Source organism: Electrophorus electricus, chromosome 6 (genome assembly GCF_041902795.1).
Source record: "Electrophorus electricus isolate QZ-2024a chromosome 6, ASM4190279v1, whole genome shotgun sequence".
Lineage (NCBI taxonomy): Eukaryota > Metazoa > Chordata > Actinopteri > Gymnotiformes > Gymnotidae > Electrophorus > Electrophorus electricus.
In genome coordinates, this window is record NC_137502.1 from 3,722,501 (window position 1) to 3,738,302 (window position 15,802).

The 15,802-nt window shown below is 39.7% G+C and overlaps 2 protein-coding genes across 7 annotated transcripts in view; both read left to right on the forward strand.

The window, feature by feature from the left end:
• Positions 1 to 5,160, forward strand: part of malt3 (MALT paracaspase 3) — a 12,702-nt gene extending 7,542 nt beyond the window's left edge. For 4 of the 5 annotated variants that reach the window (XM_081715242.1, XM_027004607.3, XM_027004606.3 and 1 more), the window contains 4 exons: positions 858 to 1,007; positions 2,429 to 2,583; positions 3,702 to 3,818; positions 4,138 to 5,160. In XM_081715242.1, coding sequence (XP_081571368.1) covers positions 858 to 1,007; positions 2,429 to 2,583; positions 3,702 to 3,818; positions 4,138 to 4,470 — 755 coding nt within the window. In that variant the 3' untranslated portion in view covers positions 4,471 to 5,160. The remainder of the gene's footprint in view (positions 1 to 857; positions 1,008 to 2,428; positions 2,584 to 3,701; positions 3,819 to 4,137) is intronic. The other variant, XM_027004608.3, reaches the window with a different exon arrangement.
• Positions 5,161 to 6,662: 1,502 nt separating this feature from the next.
• Positions 6,663 to 15,802, forward strand: part of frmd5a (FERM domain containing 5a) — a 79,151-nt gene continuing 70,011 nt past the window's right edge. Inside the window, exon 1 of one of the 2 annotated variants that reach the window (XM_081715729.1) lies at positions 6,663 to 7,067. In XM_081715729.1, coding sequence (XP_081571855.1) covers positions 6,966 to 7,067 — 102 coding nt within the window. In that variant the 5' untranslated portion in view covers positions 6,663 to 6,965. The remainder of the gene's footprint in view (positions 7,068 to 15,802) is intronic. The other variant, XM_027004602.3, reaches the window with a different exon arrangement.

The window sequence follows — 15,802 nt, forward strand, 5'->3', positions numbered from 1 at the left end:
GTTCTGTTGATAAGATACTATAGAGAATAAGAAATTAGTTTTCTCGTGATGTACCGAACCAATCATCCTTTGGCCAGTGAGAAAGATGTCTGGGTGCATGACCTCCTCTATCAGTAACACTTCATGTTTTGCTGCCTTGCCAGCATGTCAGTTAAGGAAAGTGCTAGCTCAGTGTTTATGCTACTTGACTAGTAGTCAGAAGGTTGACAGTTCAAGATATTGCCAAGTTGCCACTGTGGGGCCCCTGAGCAAGACCCTTAAATTGTATTACAGTCATAATTGTAAGTGGCTTTGGATAAAAACATCAGCTAAATGCTATAAATGTAAGCCATAGATCTATTTTTGATTGTTGTAAAAAGTGCTATATAAATAACTTTTGAATTTGACTTTGACTCTTTACAGTCATACTGATGCATGTTACTGGTTTTCCTATGTGAGAGCTGTAAATACCACAGAAACTGGTATTTTTCATTTCTGTTCAGTGAGAGGGAACCATAGAGTATCAGATGTAGCACCCAGCTCACCCTGAAGGTTTGGTCCAAGTCAAGTGTATCTTTGACTGACTGATCATTTGATCGGAGATAAATTTGTTGCAAGTGATTCCTGGTATAATATGGCTCTTCATTCTGTTAGATGTATGGATTCCTGCTTGCCAGGCAATTTTTGCATTTGAACATAAGCCATGTAGCCCTCAGTATTCTCCCTGATTCTGTTTTTTGAATGTGAATTTTGGAAATCAAAACGAGTACTTGTTTTTCCAAGTCTAAACAGCTATTTATCTGAGCATGATTTTTTAAATGTTTTTTTTCCCCCCAAGTTTAATGTAGTGGAGAGCTGACCTATTACTCCCTTTCCAGATCTAGGTAAAGACCAGCTGGTGTGTGGCAGGCAGGTGGTGGAGATCAAACACACTCTGAAAGAACCACGGGCACTCACAGATCCTGTGGGGATGGCTGGGCACACTGTGGAGTTTCGGCTGAGGAATGCCTACTGGAGACAGGCTAACGGTGAGATTCTCTCTTCCCAGGAAGCACCGTTGATTGATCAGCAGACAAGTAGTGGGAGTTTATGTTGACAAAGTAGTGAACTGACTACTTCATTTTCCATACAGCTGAGATATATCGTGCCCCTCCAATGCATTCTTGTAGAGGTTCAAAGAATTGTTAAGTCATAAAGCAAATGTGAACTAAATAAGTTAAAGATCATTGGGCAAGACTTTGCTGATTTCAGATTGATGTGGCTTTGGACAAGATGTGTTAGAAGAATTGTAGACATTTTGTGAAACTACAGTAAGGAAACCTCAAAAAACACATAAAAATGGACCTGTACCTGCAAACTTGCATTGCAATCCTGACTGACAACAGTTTAGGTTTCTGTCATTTGTTCTAAAGTTATTATTGGTTGATTATTATTTGTTAATATTGCCAAAGGCAGTTCTGTTTTATTTTTTAATTGTTTTTTATGATAATGAATATGTGAAGTGCATATTATATTGGCAGCAGAGCATGTAATTTGAAATTGTGTGTGATAAAGTTCAACAAGGATTTGACTTTCAGTTTTACGAGGATATTAAGATTAATTTGATGTCCGTAGTCTCCTTCATTGCCACGGTCAAGATTTAAGACATTATAATGAACCAAATGTTTTGAACCATGCTTCAATATCTTGTTGTTTTTTTTTGCCATCTGTACAGTATTACATCATCACAGATACTTCAGTTGTAAATTTCCTAGCCTTGTTAATGATGAAACCTCCAGGAAATTAGTAGAATTTTTAAAAGGCTAATCCCAAACTGTAAAACCCTTCTAACCATTTTCCTTCTAACCATAACATAGTCACCAATACTCTGCAGCTGAGTAAGGCACACGGCCATGTGATGAGGTTGTAACAGCTACAGCACCCAGTTCCTTCCTCTTTAGAGGCTGGGCTGTAGTGTGTTACTCATTACTAAAAATGTTGTGGAAAGAGCTTCATGAATGTGTTTGTCTAGCACAGATGCCTCAATGTTTTGTCACATGGCTGACTTTCGATTTTCGCTGTCTTTTATGGCCATGTTACTGTTTTCTATTTCCACTCCTGGAATGGAGGGCTCGTGTTGAGAGGCTGAGCTTTGCAAACTTGCAAGAGGTTGAACAAACAAAAGGAAAAAGTTGTACTGAATTCTGAAACTAATGTTTGGATTGTCTTCATGCTTTATACTTTACTACATTGTCACAATGTAACTCCAGCCACAGTTGATGCTAAGCCATGTAATTTTCTTTGAGATGGCGAGCACTAAAGCCATTCTACGAACATACCTTGTGCTATGGCTTTGGCAAAGATGAGCACATGGTTTCCTTTGTCTGTGTAGACTTTGTTCTAAGTTATTGTCAGTTTAATTAAAGGAATGACAGTTAATATGTTTGTGGTGGTATGTGTGCTCCACCAGTTCTGCCAGGTCGGAGGTGTGTGGACTTTCCGTGTGGAATTCAGGTGGAACTCAGCTTCTCAGCCTTGTTCTCCAATGTTATGCTCGTGTTTGGCACTATGAGGGACACTGGATCTAAGGCGCAAGACTGCACTGTGAACCTCAGCAGCATACCAGTGAGTTTCCACCTGTCCTCCTCTCTCCAGGCTGATGGAGAACCCAGGTGTAACGTTTTGGGAGGTCTGCTGTTGACGTCATCAGTGTTAGCAGTTGTTTTGCCTTAAGCACCCTCTTCAGTTTGCAGGAGGGTGTTTATAATATGTTCTTTGACAGCTTCATTTCCAAGATGAAGAAGTCCTCTTCTATGAGGGCATAGAGATACATATCTGGTGTCTGAAACCTGTTGGGGCCCACTTTGCTTGACATAAGTACTATTTCAATTTAGTTAACAGCAGTGTTTAGCTCATTACTGCTCATTATTTTGTGACCACTGCAGTACACTAGTTTAGTGAGCTATGTGTCAAGACTTTTAAAGTGTACTACAGTATAAGAAACAAGGGAGCAAGGCACCACAGGCTGGAGGAAGCCGTTTATCTACTGACCTCTAGTGATGAAATGGACATAATACCTTTTATTCAAGTAAATTCAAGCAGTGCAGACCTCCAGTTTCACTTGTGCTCTAATGCCATTGAAGCTGAATTATTCTTGTTTAGTGGTTGGCTAGCCTATGGAAACTGATAGACAATATGTTCAAGAGAAAGATTCAGTTCTTGATATGACAAATTTTAAATGTCAAATTTTCATCTTCAAGGCATTCTGTTGGTCACAGGACATACTTAATTTGATAAGTAAGGCTGTAATCTTTCAATCACTCCAGAAGGCTTCATGTAAAAACAGCATTGTTCTCCTTCAAATTAATCACATGAAAAATCCATTTTAAAAAAGGGCAGGGCATAATTGTTGAACTCTGATCTTGGCTCATTGACTGCATTGGTCGAATTAAAAATGAACTTGACCCTTAATACGGATGAAGAATGTTTTTTAATTTCCCATTGATTTTACATGCCAGGAAGACCTGGCATAGGTATAGTGACCAGTTAAATAGTGAAGCCTTTTAACTGGAGTTATTTATCAGAGAGAGAGAGAGAGGTGTAGAGAGATCGGTTTTTCACTGAGTCTTCTAGCAACAAACTACATATCACTGTCAAAGCCAGTTTTTTCTTTGTATAGGGCATTTTGTAAGTAATATTTCAATGAAAATGTGTACTTTTATGTTGCTCACCTTGGTCTATAGGCAATGGAGGACATTTTCTCAGGTAGTAGCAGATCAGATGAAATGGATTCCCTCCTGTTAAGCAAAGCTGACAGTCCAAACTGCAGTTTAAGACTGTGTGGCCTTCAAAAGCTAAAGGTGCACTTTCTCTCCTTAAAAAAAAAAAAAAAAAAAAATTAAAAATTAAAGGTTTAAAAAATGAAAGCATGTTTGGCATATGTGAGTCTTCACCAGCCACTGTAGACAATTAATATTCCTACACTTCTCTCCTATATATTGGTTTACAAATAAAACTTATTTTAATGTCACATAAATATATTTAATTTCAATATTTAGTATCTTTCAATTAAATATAACTCAAGTAATATTCCAGATTTGCAGGTTGACTGAATAAGGTTTATTACATCTTGCAATTCATGTTATATGATTCTTTTTCCACTCTTCCTCACACACACAGCAGTCACTGGTGCTCAAGGTAGAATTGCACTACACCCACCCTGACAGGAAGCTGCGTCTGACTGAATGCGTGGAGCTGGATGTAGGCCAACCGCTTATAGCTTCCTGTAAGTTCGGTCAGAGGATGCTGGAGGACAAGAGACGTGAAGCCTCACCCCACAACCTGAGCCATGCCTCTTGGCGCACACATTCTCCAGTTCAGCCCCCTCAACCTGCACGGTCCTCCACCCGCAAGGCAGAGAATGCCTGCCACAGCTCGAGTGGAGCTGGGTCTTTCAGCACCAATGAGCCAGTGGAAAATGATGAAAATGACTCAAATGAATTCACTATGTGACATTCCACCGTTTTATGTGCGTTCAGCATACATTCACCTTAGTTTAGGAGGAGGAACATGCTTATATGATTTACTGAAGGACTGGAACAATGGTAAAATTACTAATACAAAATACAAGTCAAACTAAAATTCTACACAAGTTGAAAATGTTTTTTTTTTTAAAGTCAAGAAGTGTGTGTGTGTGTGTGTGTGTGTGTGTGTGTGTGTGTGTGTGTGTGTGTGTGTGTGTGTGTGTGTGTGTGTGTGTGTGTGTGTGTGTGTGTGTGTGTGTGTGTGTGTGTGTTCGTGTTCGTTCGTTCGTTCATGCTGGAAGGCTGAAAGGGTTATGAAGATGTATGGACTGTCCTGCTGGAAAGGAGTCATTACCAGTTCTCAATTAAGCAAACACATATCAATGCATTTATTTATACTTATTTTTTAATCATTTGTATTGTATAATTACTTGTGACATGACTATATAATTAGCTCTTGCTGTGTTGACCAGTGTGATAAATATGTACTATTGAATGGATTTTAAATGAACTTAAGGCCGATGACACATTTGGGACCTTAAACCCTAAAATCACAGATTCTGACTTGTATACTCCTGCTGCCGTTATTGTATTGTGATTTGTAAAGCAGTACATGCAGAACAAGATGTACATGCCAAATGGCATTAAACAATTAAAAATATTTGATCCTGCCAAACAATCAGGTTTTGGTTTATGGCTGATGCTGCTTCTATAGGGTGATCTTGAATGGTTGTTGTATATTGCCATTTTCTTTAACTGGAAACATTAGATATTGTTTTGAACACTGAGCATAAAATCTATTTTACATTTTCATATCCTAAATAAATGCTTTTTGTTTTTTTTAAGGTAACGTTCTGCCTGTATGTTGCTAATTATTCTTTTGGTGAATAGTGTCAGAGCGATGAGAGAGGGCTGGGGTTTACGCTTGCGCCTCCCCGCAACCTGTTCATTAGTTTTAAATAGCTGATTCTGTGTGTATGTTTGGTTTCGTCTTCCACTTTTTACTAAGACTTATAAATATCACGCTTCTCGTGCGTCAGTCTTTTTAGTTTTTCTCCTTTCGTTTCCTTTGTGTATTTTTTTTCTGTCATGCCTGATTAATAGTGTTCATTTGATTTAATTATCTTAGTTTGCCAGTGCTAACATTATGTAAAACCTTGCATTTTACGTTTGTCAGTTAGGTTAATTAGAAAGTACATGAGGCAATTAACATCAGAAACAAGCGGGTATTTGAGATGGTAGCGTTTCACTGAGGAAATACACTAACTGATTTGTTTTTACATAGGCTCGCCTGATAATTACACTGAACACATTGTTTTAGCCATGTAAAGTTTTTCTACATATGCAAATCCTGCTGCATTAACACCTTTAGGTTTTTATTTACGTCGAGTCGGAGACACTAATAACTTTTTTTTGTTGTTTCTGGTTTCACTGTAACATGATATTTCAAAATTCCGGGCTGGGCGTTGGTGAACTCAGCCGCCTATTCAAAACCACCAAATGTAATTAAACTTTGAGAATAGATTTTCTACATGACGTAAAATGAGAATTACGCAGGATTTTCTTTTGAAAATCACTTTCATCACGTACTTAGGAACTACTTTACGTATGCATACACGGACGTGACTTGTTCCTCTTCATAGTATCGATGGAAGCAGGCGTTCGGGTGTAGCCGTACCCGTCTCGGGTAGGCTGTGGCTGCGCTGTGGCATTAAACAGCGGCCTTGGAGGCAGCGGACATTGTCCACTGCATGTTGCACGACCAGAGAATCTCTGGGCGGCGCTAATGAGTCACACATGCTGTTCGCACAATGCAATGGTCTAGTATTGGCCCGGGGACAATTACGGTGAAACCATTTCTTCATTATATTTTGATATTTTGACATTTATATTTACCACCCATGCCAGTAATAAAAGAAAATCATATTCCATATTAAATTTGCCGAAAGGATATGAGTAATTTCAGTATTACTCAACCCTGAAAGTAAAAAAAAAGAAGTTGTCACATAGGAAAGGTTTTAAATCTGGAATGCCAAAAACTCATTCGAAAGCCAAAGCGCTTATTGGGTATCCACTAACAACCGAAGAGGCACCATCCCACTCTTTCATTGTCAATTTTAAAAACGTCTTAGCGGGTAAGCATAGTTATTGGCGTGAAGGAGTGTCAATCTCGTGTCTATGACCCGCCTACCTAGCCAATTTGCAAGCGATGAATGGTGAATAGTGAGCCGCAACTGTACGATTGTACCACGGCGGCTTATCTTAGACGTGGATACGCGAAACATTTCCGTAATAACCCAAAAGCAGCCGAACAAGTGCCGAGCAGGTCACTGGACAAGGATGACTCGTGCTTCGGTTGCAGATTTGTCTGCTGCGGTTCTTCTTGGTGACCGGAGAGTGTGGTCAATGTGACATTGCTTGCTTATATGCCGTATTCAGTTTATTGTTCGGGTCCCCAACGCAGACCAGCAATTGCGTGAGAAGATGTTGAGTCGATTGATGAGTGGCAGTATCAGGAACCTGGAAAGAGAATTTAGCTGCACTGTCAGACTCCTGGATGATACGGAGTATACGTGTACGATTCAGGTAAGTCTTACCACCTGTGTTCGCCACTCAGCAGCGAGACCCCGCCGCAGATACGCTAAAAGCAAGTGCTCTAATAAACCTTTGTTCCGAGCACTAAGAAACGTGCGCAGTGTTTGGTAGCAGCTTCCAGCGCCACAGAACCGTAAACTCATACATTTCTGATCGTCTATCCCAGATGTATATATATGCAACTGTTAACACTACCTTACATATGTATATGTTTAGGTGCAGTATTGTTCAGGTGCATTGGGTGAAATGTGTGTTAGACTTTTGTGGAACAGCTACAGCAAGGCAGCCAAATTCTGCTCTTCTCCCATCACGTTCCTTCGTCGTGATATGCAGTTCACAGAACACACTCGCTCTGGGCTTGATGGCAGTCCTCTAAGGGACAAGCTCTATTCTAACAGAAAATGTATAAGTCATAGTCAGCCTGTCGTAAATGTGTCCCACTGAATACAATTTGCCTGGTTTAATTATTATTATTATTATTGTTATTATTATTATTATTATTATTATTGATAATAATAATAATAATAATAATAATAATAAAATCCCCACCAGAGTCAATGTCTCAGAATGGTCGTTTCAGAGTCAGAAGATGGTCTACCCATGTTATTTTTAAAATCCATCTACCGAGGGGCTTTTTTTAATTGCCATGCTAGTATTACCAAAATAGATTCACCCAAATTCACTCTGGTTTAGGAAGTGTTGGGCTATGTATGTCATCAAAACATCACATTAATTAGGCAGTTTGCAGTGCTGGTCTTCTAAACTGCCCTCTGGGTGCTTGTAAAAACAGGCAATTTAACAGTGCAGCATGGATGACTAGCTTACACTTAACAACACTGGCCATACAAGAGAGCATGAAATCAATGTGATTAGGATATAGCTTCACTAACCCATTACCCAGTTACTTCAGGTATTTCACGTATGAACTGCTTAAACGTAAAAACAAAACAAAACCGTTTTAATCTTGCACGAATTGTCATGAATGACTTTTTTTTTTTTTTTTACAGTGGCATACTCACACACGCACACACACGCACACACACACACACACACACACACACATATAAATATATATATATATATATATATATGTATGTATGTATGTATGTGTGTGTGTATGTGTATATATATATATATATATATATATATATATACACACACATATGTATGTATGTATGTATGTATGTATATATGTATGTGTGTGTGTTACCTATTACACACACACACACACATACATATACATACATACATACATATATACATACATACATACATATGTGTATATACATACATACATACATACATATATATATATATACATATATATATGTATGTGTATGTATGTATATACACATATATGTATGTATGTATGTATATATGTGTGTGTGTGTGTGTGTGTGTGTGTGTGTGTAATAGGTAATATTTTTTGTTGATTTAAAAGTGTACAGGCATTACTCGATGTATAAAGTACTATAGAGTAATGAAGTCCTAATGCACTACTCCTGATCTCCTAATAGGACTATTGACATTTATAAGAACAATGATCATTTTACACTGTTTGGGCTGACTGCACTCTGATTTTGGGCTATGCTGAACTTTAAATATCTTTGCCTATCTTAAAGATAGTGGTCAACATTAGCCTTTTGTTAATTGAACTATTAGAGGATGTTAGCATTTTTAATTAAAGCACAGTGTAGACTTTGCATAATACTACATCTTTAAATGAACTTATTGGGTTAGATTGCTGCTTCTAACTTCCTGAATATTTAAGGGAAATGAAGATGGATTCAAACTCTTTTTTTTAATGTGAATTTCTGTTCTTTATCTAGAAACAATATTTCATCAAAGTGTGTTAGGTTAAGTTACCCTAGCATTTTGAAAGACATGAAGGCACAGGAAAGCTCATCGATAAGGGCTGTTTAGAACAAGTGATGTAAAGCGAGAGTGATTTCTTCAAACAGAAGACATGAGACAGGGCTAAAGGGTGTACATTGTCGTCGTCCCCTTTCCGTTTGATCTTGCCTGTCTTGAATTGTATCATGTGGTGCTCGGAATGCAGGCAGGGGACAGTTTTGTCATTGCAATCGTCTCCATGACGTCTCATCTCCTGAGACGCACGGGGCAAGGGTGGCATCCAGACGGTACATATTCTACATATTTTCCAGACATTATTGTGATCAGCAGCTCTTGACGGAGGATCAGGAGAGGAAGAAAGGAGGGTAAGTCTGGAAGTGGCTCAGGGACCCCAGGGAATCGGCCTTAGGCACTTGTGAAAAGGGCCATGTGCCTTTCCATGTTATTGCCACAAGCCAATGCTGTATCGACTTGTTGATATTCGGCCATGGTGGGGAGGGCCGGTTTTGTGCCAGTTCCCGTAGGGAGAGCAAGAGTGGAAAATGATCCCAGCACTGACGGCTGTTGGGGAAAACAGCATCGATCCCGTGGCTTGGGAGTGCTGAGGGGAGCAGTGCTGAGTGTGCAGCTCGCCTTGCAGGCAGGTGAGTGCTGGGAGCGGGACAGGCTGAAGCTGGAGGTGAGCCGGGCTGGAGCTATTGGTGGGCGGGGTTAGAGCTTGAGGCGCTCTGGGCTGGAGGCGAGACAAGATGAAGCTGGAGGTGGGCCAGATTGGAGCTGGAGGCGGGACAGGGTGAAGCTGGAGGTGGGCCGTGCTGGAGGTGGGACGAGCCGGTGCTGGAGGCAGGCCAGGCTGGAGCTGGAGGAAGGCCAGGTGGACTGCAGGCAGCAACAGCAGTGCAGGGTCATTTGGCAGGGTGACGTAATGGAGGAAAGGCAGTGACGGTGCTTGGGCTCAGCCTTTGCAGGCGTGGCATTCTCTCTCTCTTTCTCTCTTTCTCTTCCTCTGTCCATTACAGCAGTGTGATCAGGGAGAATGATGCAGCCATGGTATGAGGGGTCCAGGAGAAAGGATGGTTTTTCCTAAATATTAAAGTCCATCCTCCTACAGTTGCTTTTCCTCGGGTTCCAGGGCACCTAAACTGGGAAGTGAGCGGTGAAAGGCAGAACTAGGTCACCCTTTTTCATTTTATCCACGGCTCCTCTAGCTCTTTCTCTGTCCCTCCCCCTAGGTATCCTCTAAAACTGGCACTGATATGCTGATATTCAATTCGCTATGGAATAACTTTTATCACGAGCAGACGCATTATAAAGCACCCGTCGTCCAGAGTCCGTCCTCTTGAGCTGGCGACCAGTAACTGTGCCATGCTGCTGGTGTGAGCCTGAGGACTGAGACTTTCTAGCAGTCACCCAAGGGTCACCAGGCAACAGCTGTCCAGTGCTGTCAATTTCTTACACATCTATTAATGTGTGCCTTTTTTGCTGAGTACTCCCTGGATCTGACGAGGCAACTTTTTAGAGAGTCGGTCAGGAAAATGGGCCTTTCATGTCACTATATATATATATATATATATATATATATATATATATATATATATATATATATATATATATATATATATATATATATATATATATATGTATGTATGTATGTATGTATGTATGTGTTCTTAAGGAAATTGCTGATATTTACAATTTGAGTTGCTTGGTAGGTCATTGGTTGGGAAAAGTACTGTGTACTGTTTTGTAGCAAGCTACTACCATAGTAATGTGTCACAATTTTTTTTTTTTTTCCTTTGGGCAAAACAACTGGTGACAGCCCTTTGCTGGAGCACCTAGAGAAACGAAGAAGTGCTGTGTCAGGCTTTTCCATTAACAAGGCTGCACCAAGTTTGCTTGACCATAAATTTTTACTTCCACAATTTATTCACCCTGTTGGTGTGTTGAGGGAACAGAGCTGTCACCATGGGGCTGCAGTCGGGGAGGAATGAGTGAGTTCACTTGTGTATGAGGGCTGTGTATGTGTGGGGTGCGGGCAGGCCAAGCACTGAATGTGTCTGCATACATATACACTAAAGCATTTACATTTGTACATTTGCACTTAGCGATCAGACCCTCTGAAATTTGGTCTCAGACCCCTGTTCTTAGCTATTAGACACTCAGCGCTTGGCTCTCAGATGACTTTCACTTAGCTCTTGGACCTCTGTGATTTTGATTTAGCCATCAGACCCTCGGTGCTTAGGTCTCAGACCCCTGGTGTTAGCTATCAGACCCTTGGTACTTAGCTAAATCACAGATGTCCGAGAGCCATCAGGCTCTCTTCGCTTAGCTATCAGACCCTCTGCACTTAGCTATCAGACCTCTTGTGCTTATCTATCGGTCATTCTGTGCATAACACTCAGACCACCTGTGCTTAGCTCTTGGACCTCTGTGCTTGGCTCTCCAACCCTTTGCACAGAGCTTGTTGTACTTGAAGATGTTGAAATACCCCTGAGGCAGTGCTGGCCTACCTACCCATAATTTCCCGTGTTTCTGCAGCGTAACTCTAATCAGTGCTAACTGGGAGAGCAGTGAGCCGTGCGGATGCGGCTCTGAAATGCGTGTCCATCGCCACATGACTCCCTCCAATCCCACTACCACGCATACAACATCAGTCGGGTTAAACATGCAGCTGGATTGAGAACTCAGAGATTTAAAAAAGAAAAAAAGGTTTTAAAAAAAAGTGATTAAAAAAAAAAATTCTGTTTTTCTCAGGTGGAAGAAAAATAAAGTAGTCACCGAATGAGCAGGGGAGTCACTCAAGCGTGGTTCCAGGGCACATTTCCATGTCTGCAATGAAATCAGTCATTTTATACAATCCCAATGCAAAACTGCAACAGACATCTGATTTAGTACTTTATTATTTAGGTAGTTTAGTGGATTTTTCCTTGTTTTTTATTCAGGGCTGTTTTGTTAGGTGCCCGGGGAATGGTTGGCTGGGTTTTTGCACAAACCTTAAAGTAATACCTTCCCCAAAACATGATATTGCTAACAGTTTCAGATCAGTTAGCAACTTATTCCAAGTTAGTTGCAGAGCGCTGACCTTAAAAATTCTTGTAGGTATCATTATTTAAAGCTGCTCTTCCTTGATTCGTGACATCTCTCCTCGACAGCTAGACACGTTCAGTATTTTACTCTCAAATTATTCCAGTGCCATTAAATGTGATGATTTGGTCAAGTGGATTGTACTGATAAGTATCATAGGAACTATAGGTTGTCTTCCTCATGGATTTGAGGTCGTGTCTTTATCTCTGTAAAAGCCGTTACCTCTGCAGATCATTAGCATGTTTGCTCATCTCAGCTGGGATTTACAGGCAGGTGTTTGTGCTCCTCTCAGCCAACTCGAACTGTTGCTCTGGAAATCATATGAAGAACCGATGATCATGACTAAAATTAGATTTTCTTCATAATCTCTTGGTGGTTTGAAATATTCACATTTACTCAGGGGACTGTGTGTGTCAGAGAGTGGTTGTTACCGTGTGGGATGGTCCGAGTTTAGAGTGGATGTAAAGTGTGTGCGTGCATGTGCGATGTAAATGTAGGAGGGTGAAGGGGGCTCGGAAATAAAGCTGTCAAACTCATAATAATCCCTGGCCTCTAAGAAGCTTTTGCCTTGAACTGCTGAGGCTTAATATGGACGAAAAGTGGTCTTCCTCTTGACTGATTTATTGGGACCAGTAGTGGAGTTCGGGTGCTGAAAACTCTTCTTCTGGTTATGTGGTTTCTTCTAGGAGGCTGAGCAGTTGCTAATCCTCAAAGTGAAGACGTCTTAAAGCAGCTCCCCTGACAGCTGTCATAGCTCAGGAGGAGTTGCAGACGAAGCCAGTCCATTGGGTACGTGGTGGCTTCAGTCTCTGTGAAGGTACTAGGACTCTTCACAGAATCATACTCGTAGTGTTGCATTTGAAAAGGATCTAAAAAAATAATCTAACTTTAAAAGTTTATTCTGATTTCAGTGTTTTACAGCTGTAATAGTATATATTTTTGGTTATATAGGTGTTTTTGTGTTTATTTAAAATGTTATGTTTATTAATATGAAGCTGCATTTAATCATATGTTATTAACACACTGTGTTATTTTTTATCTTTTCAAACATTTGTGTGAGAGTTGGAGTTAGTGGTTTAAATGGTCTAGATTTAGTTCAGAGCAAGACGGCGAAACGCCGTAGTTTAAGACGTAAAAAAAGGTTTACTAGAAAAGTTCATTATTCCATTTTCAATTTTAGCAACACTTTCTTATCTTCTCTTTTGGTGGCCTTCACCTCCAATCATATTCAGTCTGTAGTGTTTCATCTTGCAGTCTGAGTGCAATCAATAAAATGTAATTACCCAAGTAATTAACAAGCTCATTTTGTTTTTCAGTGAATATGCACTTTGTATGATATCAGATCAGTTTCAGTGCAGTGAAAGAAATCTGTTATGGCTGTGGTGAGTTTTAATATTGATGTCTTTGAATTTGAAATTAATAATGATCTAATAACTAACAAATAACTGATCTTAGCTTGGCAGTTTGCTGAAGTCGGCATTGAAACGCTGCAGAATCAGAAGTTGCTAGCCTTGTACACCTTACCAGGAAAGGGATATTACCCCACTTACCGTCATCCTTCTGCAACCAAGCACTTGTAAATAGAAATATCTAAATAAGAGTATGTTTCTGAAAGGCATGGGTTCCCGCTGAGGCAGTGTAACGTACTAAAACGTCTTTGCTCGGATTGAAAAATAGGGCCATGGTTGTGACCTAAATGTTAATAATAAAAAAAAAAGAAAAAAAGAGGCTTTTACCGTGTCTTGGATGTGAGCGATGCATGTTCCTAGTGGCACAAAGATAAGTTCCCTCTCTCTCTGGCTCCTTAATACTTGAGTCATTGTTCTTAACAGGCAAAGGATCACTGAGTCAAACACTGAACCACAGAAGGCTGAAGATCACAGCTGTGAGGTCAGAACAATGCCACCAGAAACTTTTCAATAATTAATTCACTTTGTATTGCTGTTAATGGCAATTTGTAAACAAAATGGTCTGTTTTGAAGTACAAAAGCTGATATATTTTAGAAAAGGTAATTACATTTGAGCGTAGGAGAACTTTAGTTTAGAAGTACAGATACCATTATCATGTCTTTAGTTTTTTCAGAAGCGTAGGGATTCGACCAAACATGGCATCAGAACCATTAACGGTTGCCAGGGTTACTTCACAGTGCTTTGGCCAAAAGAGCTTGGTCACCTCATTTTGGATTGTCCTTTTTACAGACAGTGACCTCATCTCCTCTCTCTGTGTCATGCTGTACCTGACCTAACTGTCTCTTTCCCACGCTGTCTTTCCTTCATCCCCTGCTGATGTAACCCTCCCATAGAGTGTATAACTCTCTCACAAACTGTGTAACCCTCACATAGACATGTATTTACGTTAACCCTTCCCTGTCCTGGCAGTGCGGCATCATATAAGGGAGAGGGGAGTTTTATGCCGTTTTTTAAAAGAATGGTAAAAACACTACTAACACTAATCAGTAGGCAACGTTACGTAAGACTTTTACCTTGATAAAATTATGGGAAGTCTACTATGATTTAGCCTTAAATTAATATTTCAGGGTAACCTAATCTATATGTTTTATATGGTTGATTACCACAGACCATGATTTCTGTACCTGTTGACTTGTAACAATCTTGTATTAAAAGCCTAGGAGCAAGTTTTGAGGCAGTCAGTAACAATTTTATGCAGAGCGACTATTTTTGCAGGATACATTCATGAATTCTTAATTCAGAATTTTTAATCTGTTCAAGCCATTACTATTGATTCTGTGTTCGAAAGTGGGATAAAACTACATCAGAACATTTTTTTTGCTTGACATTCTCTTATGTGTGTATCCTAAGACATTTATTCTGAGAGTGTAATAGTTGCCCTTTGAATATGTGTTGTATAGTGTTGTATTTCAGACATTTATTGACAGAACTCAACAACTGCCTTTAGACTTTCCTGATAAGAGTGTTTTGGCTTAATGGGTTTTCTTTTCCTTTCTAAATACAAAGAAAATTGGTAATAAACCATATGTAATACAAATGTAATAGAAATATTATGTTGAAAATAGTTTATAGATGATTCCTTTAATCCTGGTCCAGTTTCTCATACTGTGCTGAAAATATCACCATGTTGAAAGTCACCCAGTGAGAGAGGTGATTATTTTATAGAGATGTTTTTTTTTTCTGCATTTGTGTGTGTGTGTGTGTGTGTGTGTGTGTGTGTGTTTATGCAGGTGTGGACAAATAAATACCATATGAATATGTAAAAAAAAACTAATGAAGTGCAGTAACTAATTTTGTCTATACCAATTTTGTACACTTGTGGTGATGGTGTAATATAAATGCTTTGACTGGTGAAAACAGCCTGTAAATATGAAGCATGCTGCTCAGTGTGGTGGCCATATGAAATTCTGTGTACCAAATGACCGTTTTCAAGCCTTAATGAAATCGTGCTGCATGTAAAAGGGGTTTATCTAGGTTGCACAGCCCTATAAGGAAAGTGAATGGAATTCCTCTTATTTAATTCTGGCGATTTAATTGGTCAGCATGTCTTCTTAGGCAGTACCAAACTAATGTCATTGGTTGGCGTGGAAAGCAGACCATGTGTTCTTAAAGTGGATTGGGTAATGTGCTCCTTTATTTGGGCTTTGTAAACATTTTACTTGTCTGAGTAGATCCTGTTGTAATGGCTTCCATTTTAAGCATGTGGTTCACTCTGCATATGACTAGTAAAGTCAGTTTTCCACATACAATCATTAAAATAATTTTGCCAGTTTTTAATGCCACTCTCAGTGGTTCAGAATAACTGATGCCTTTATGTT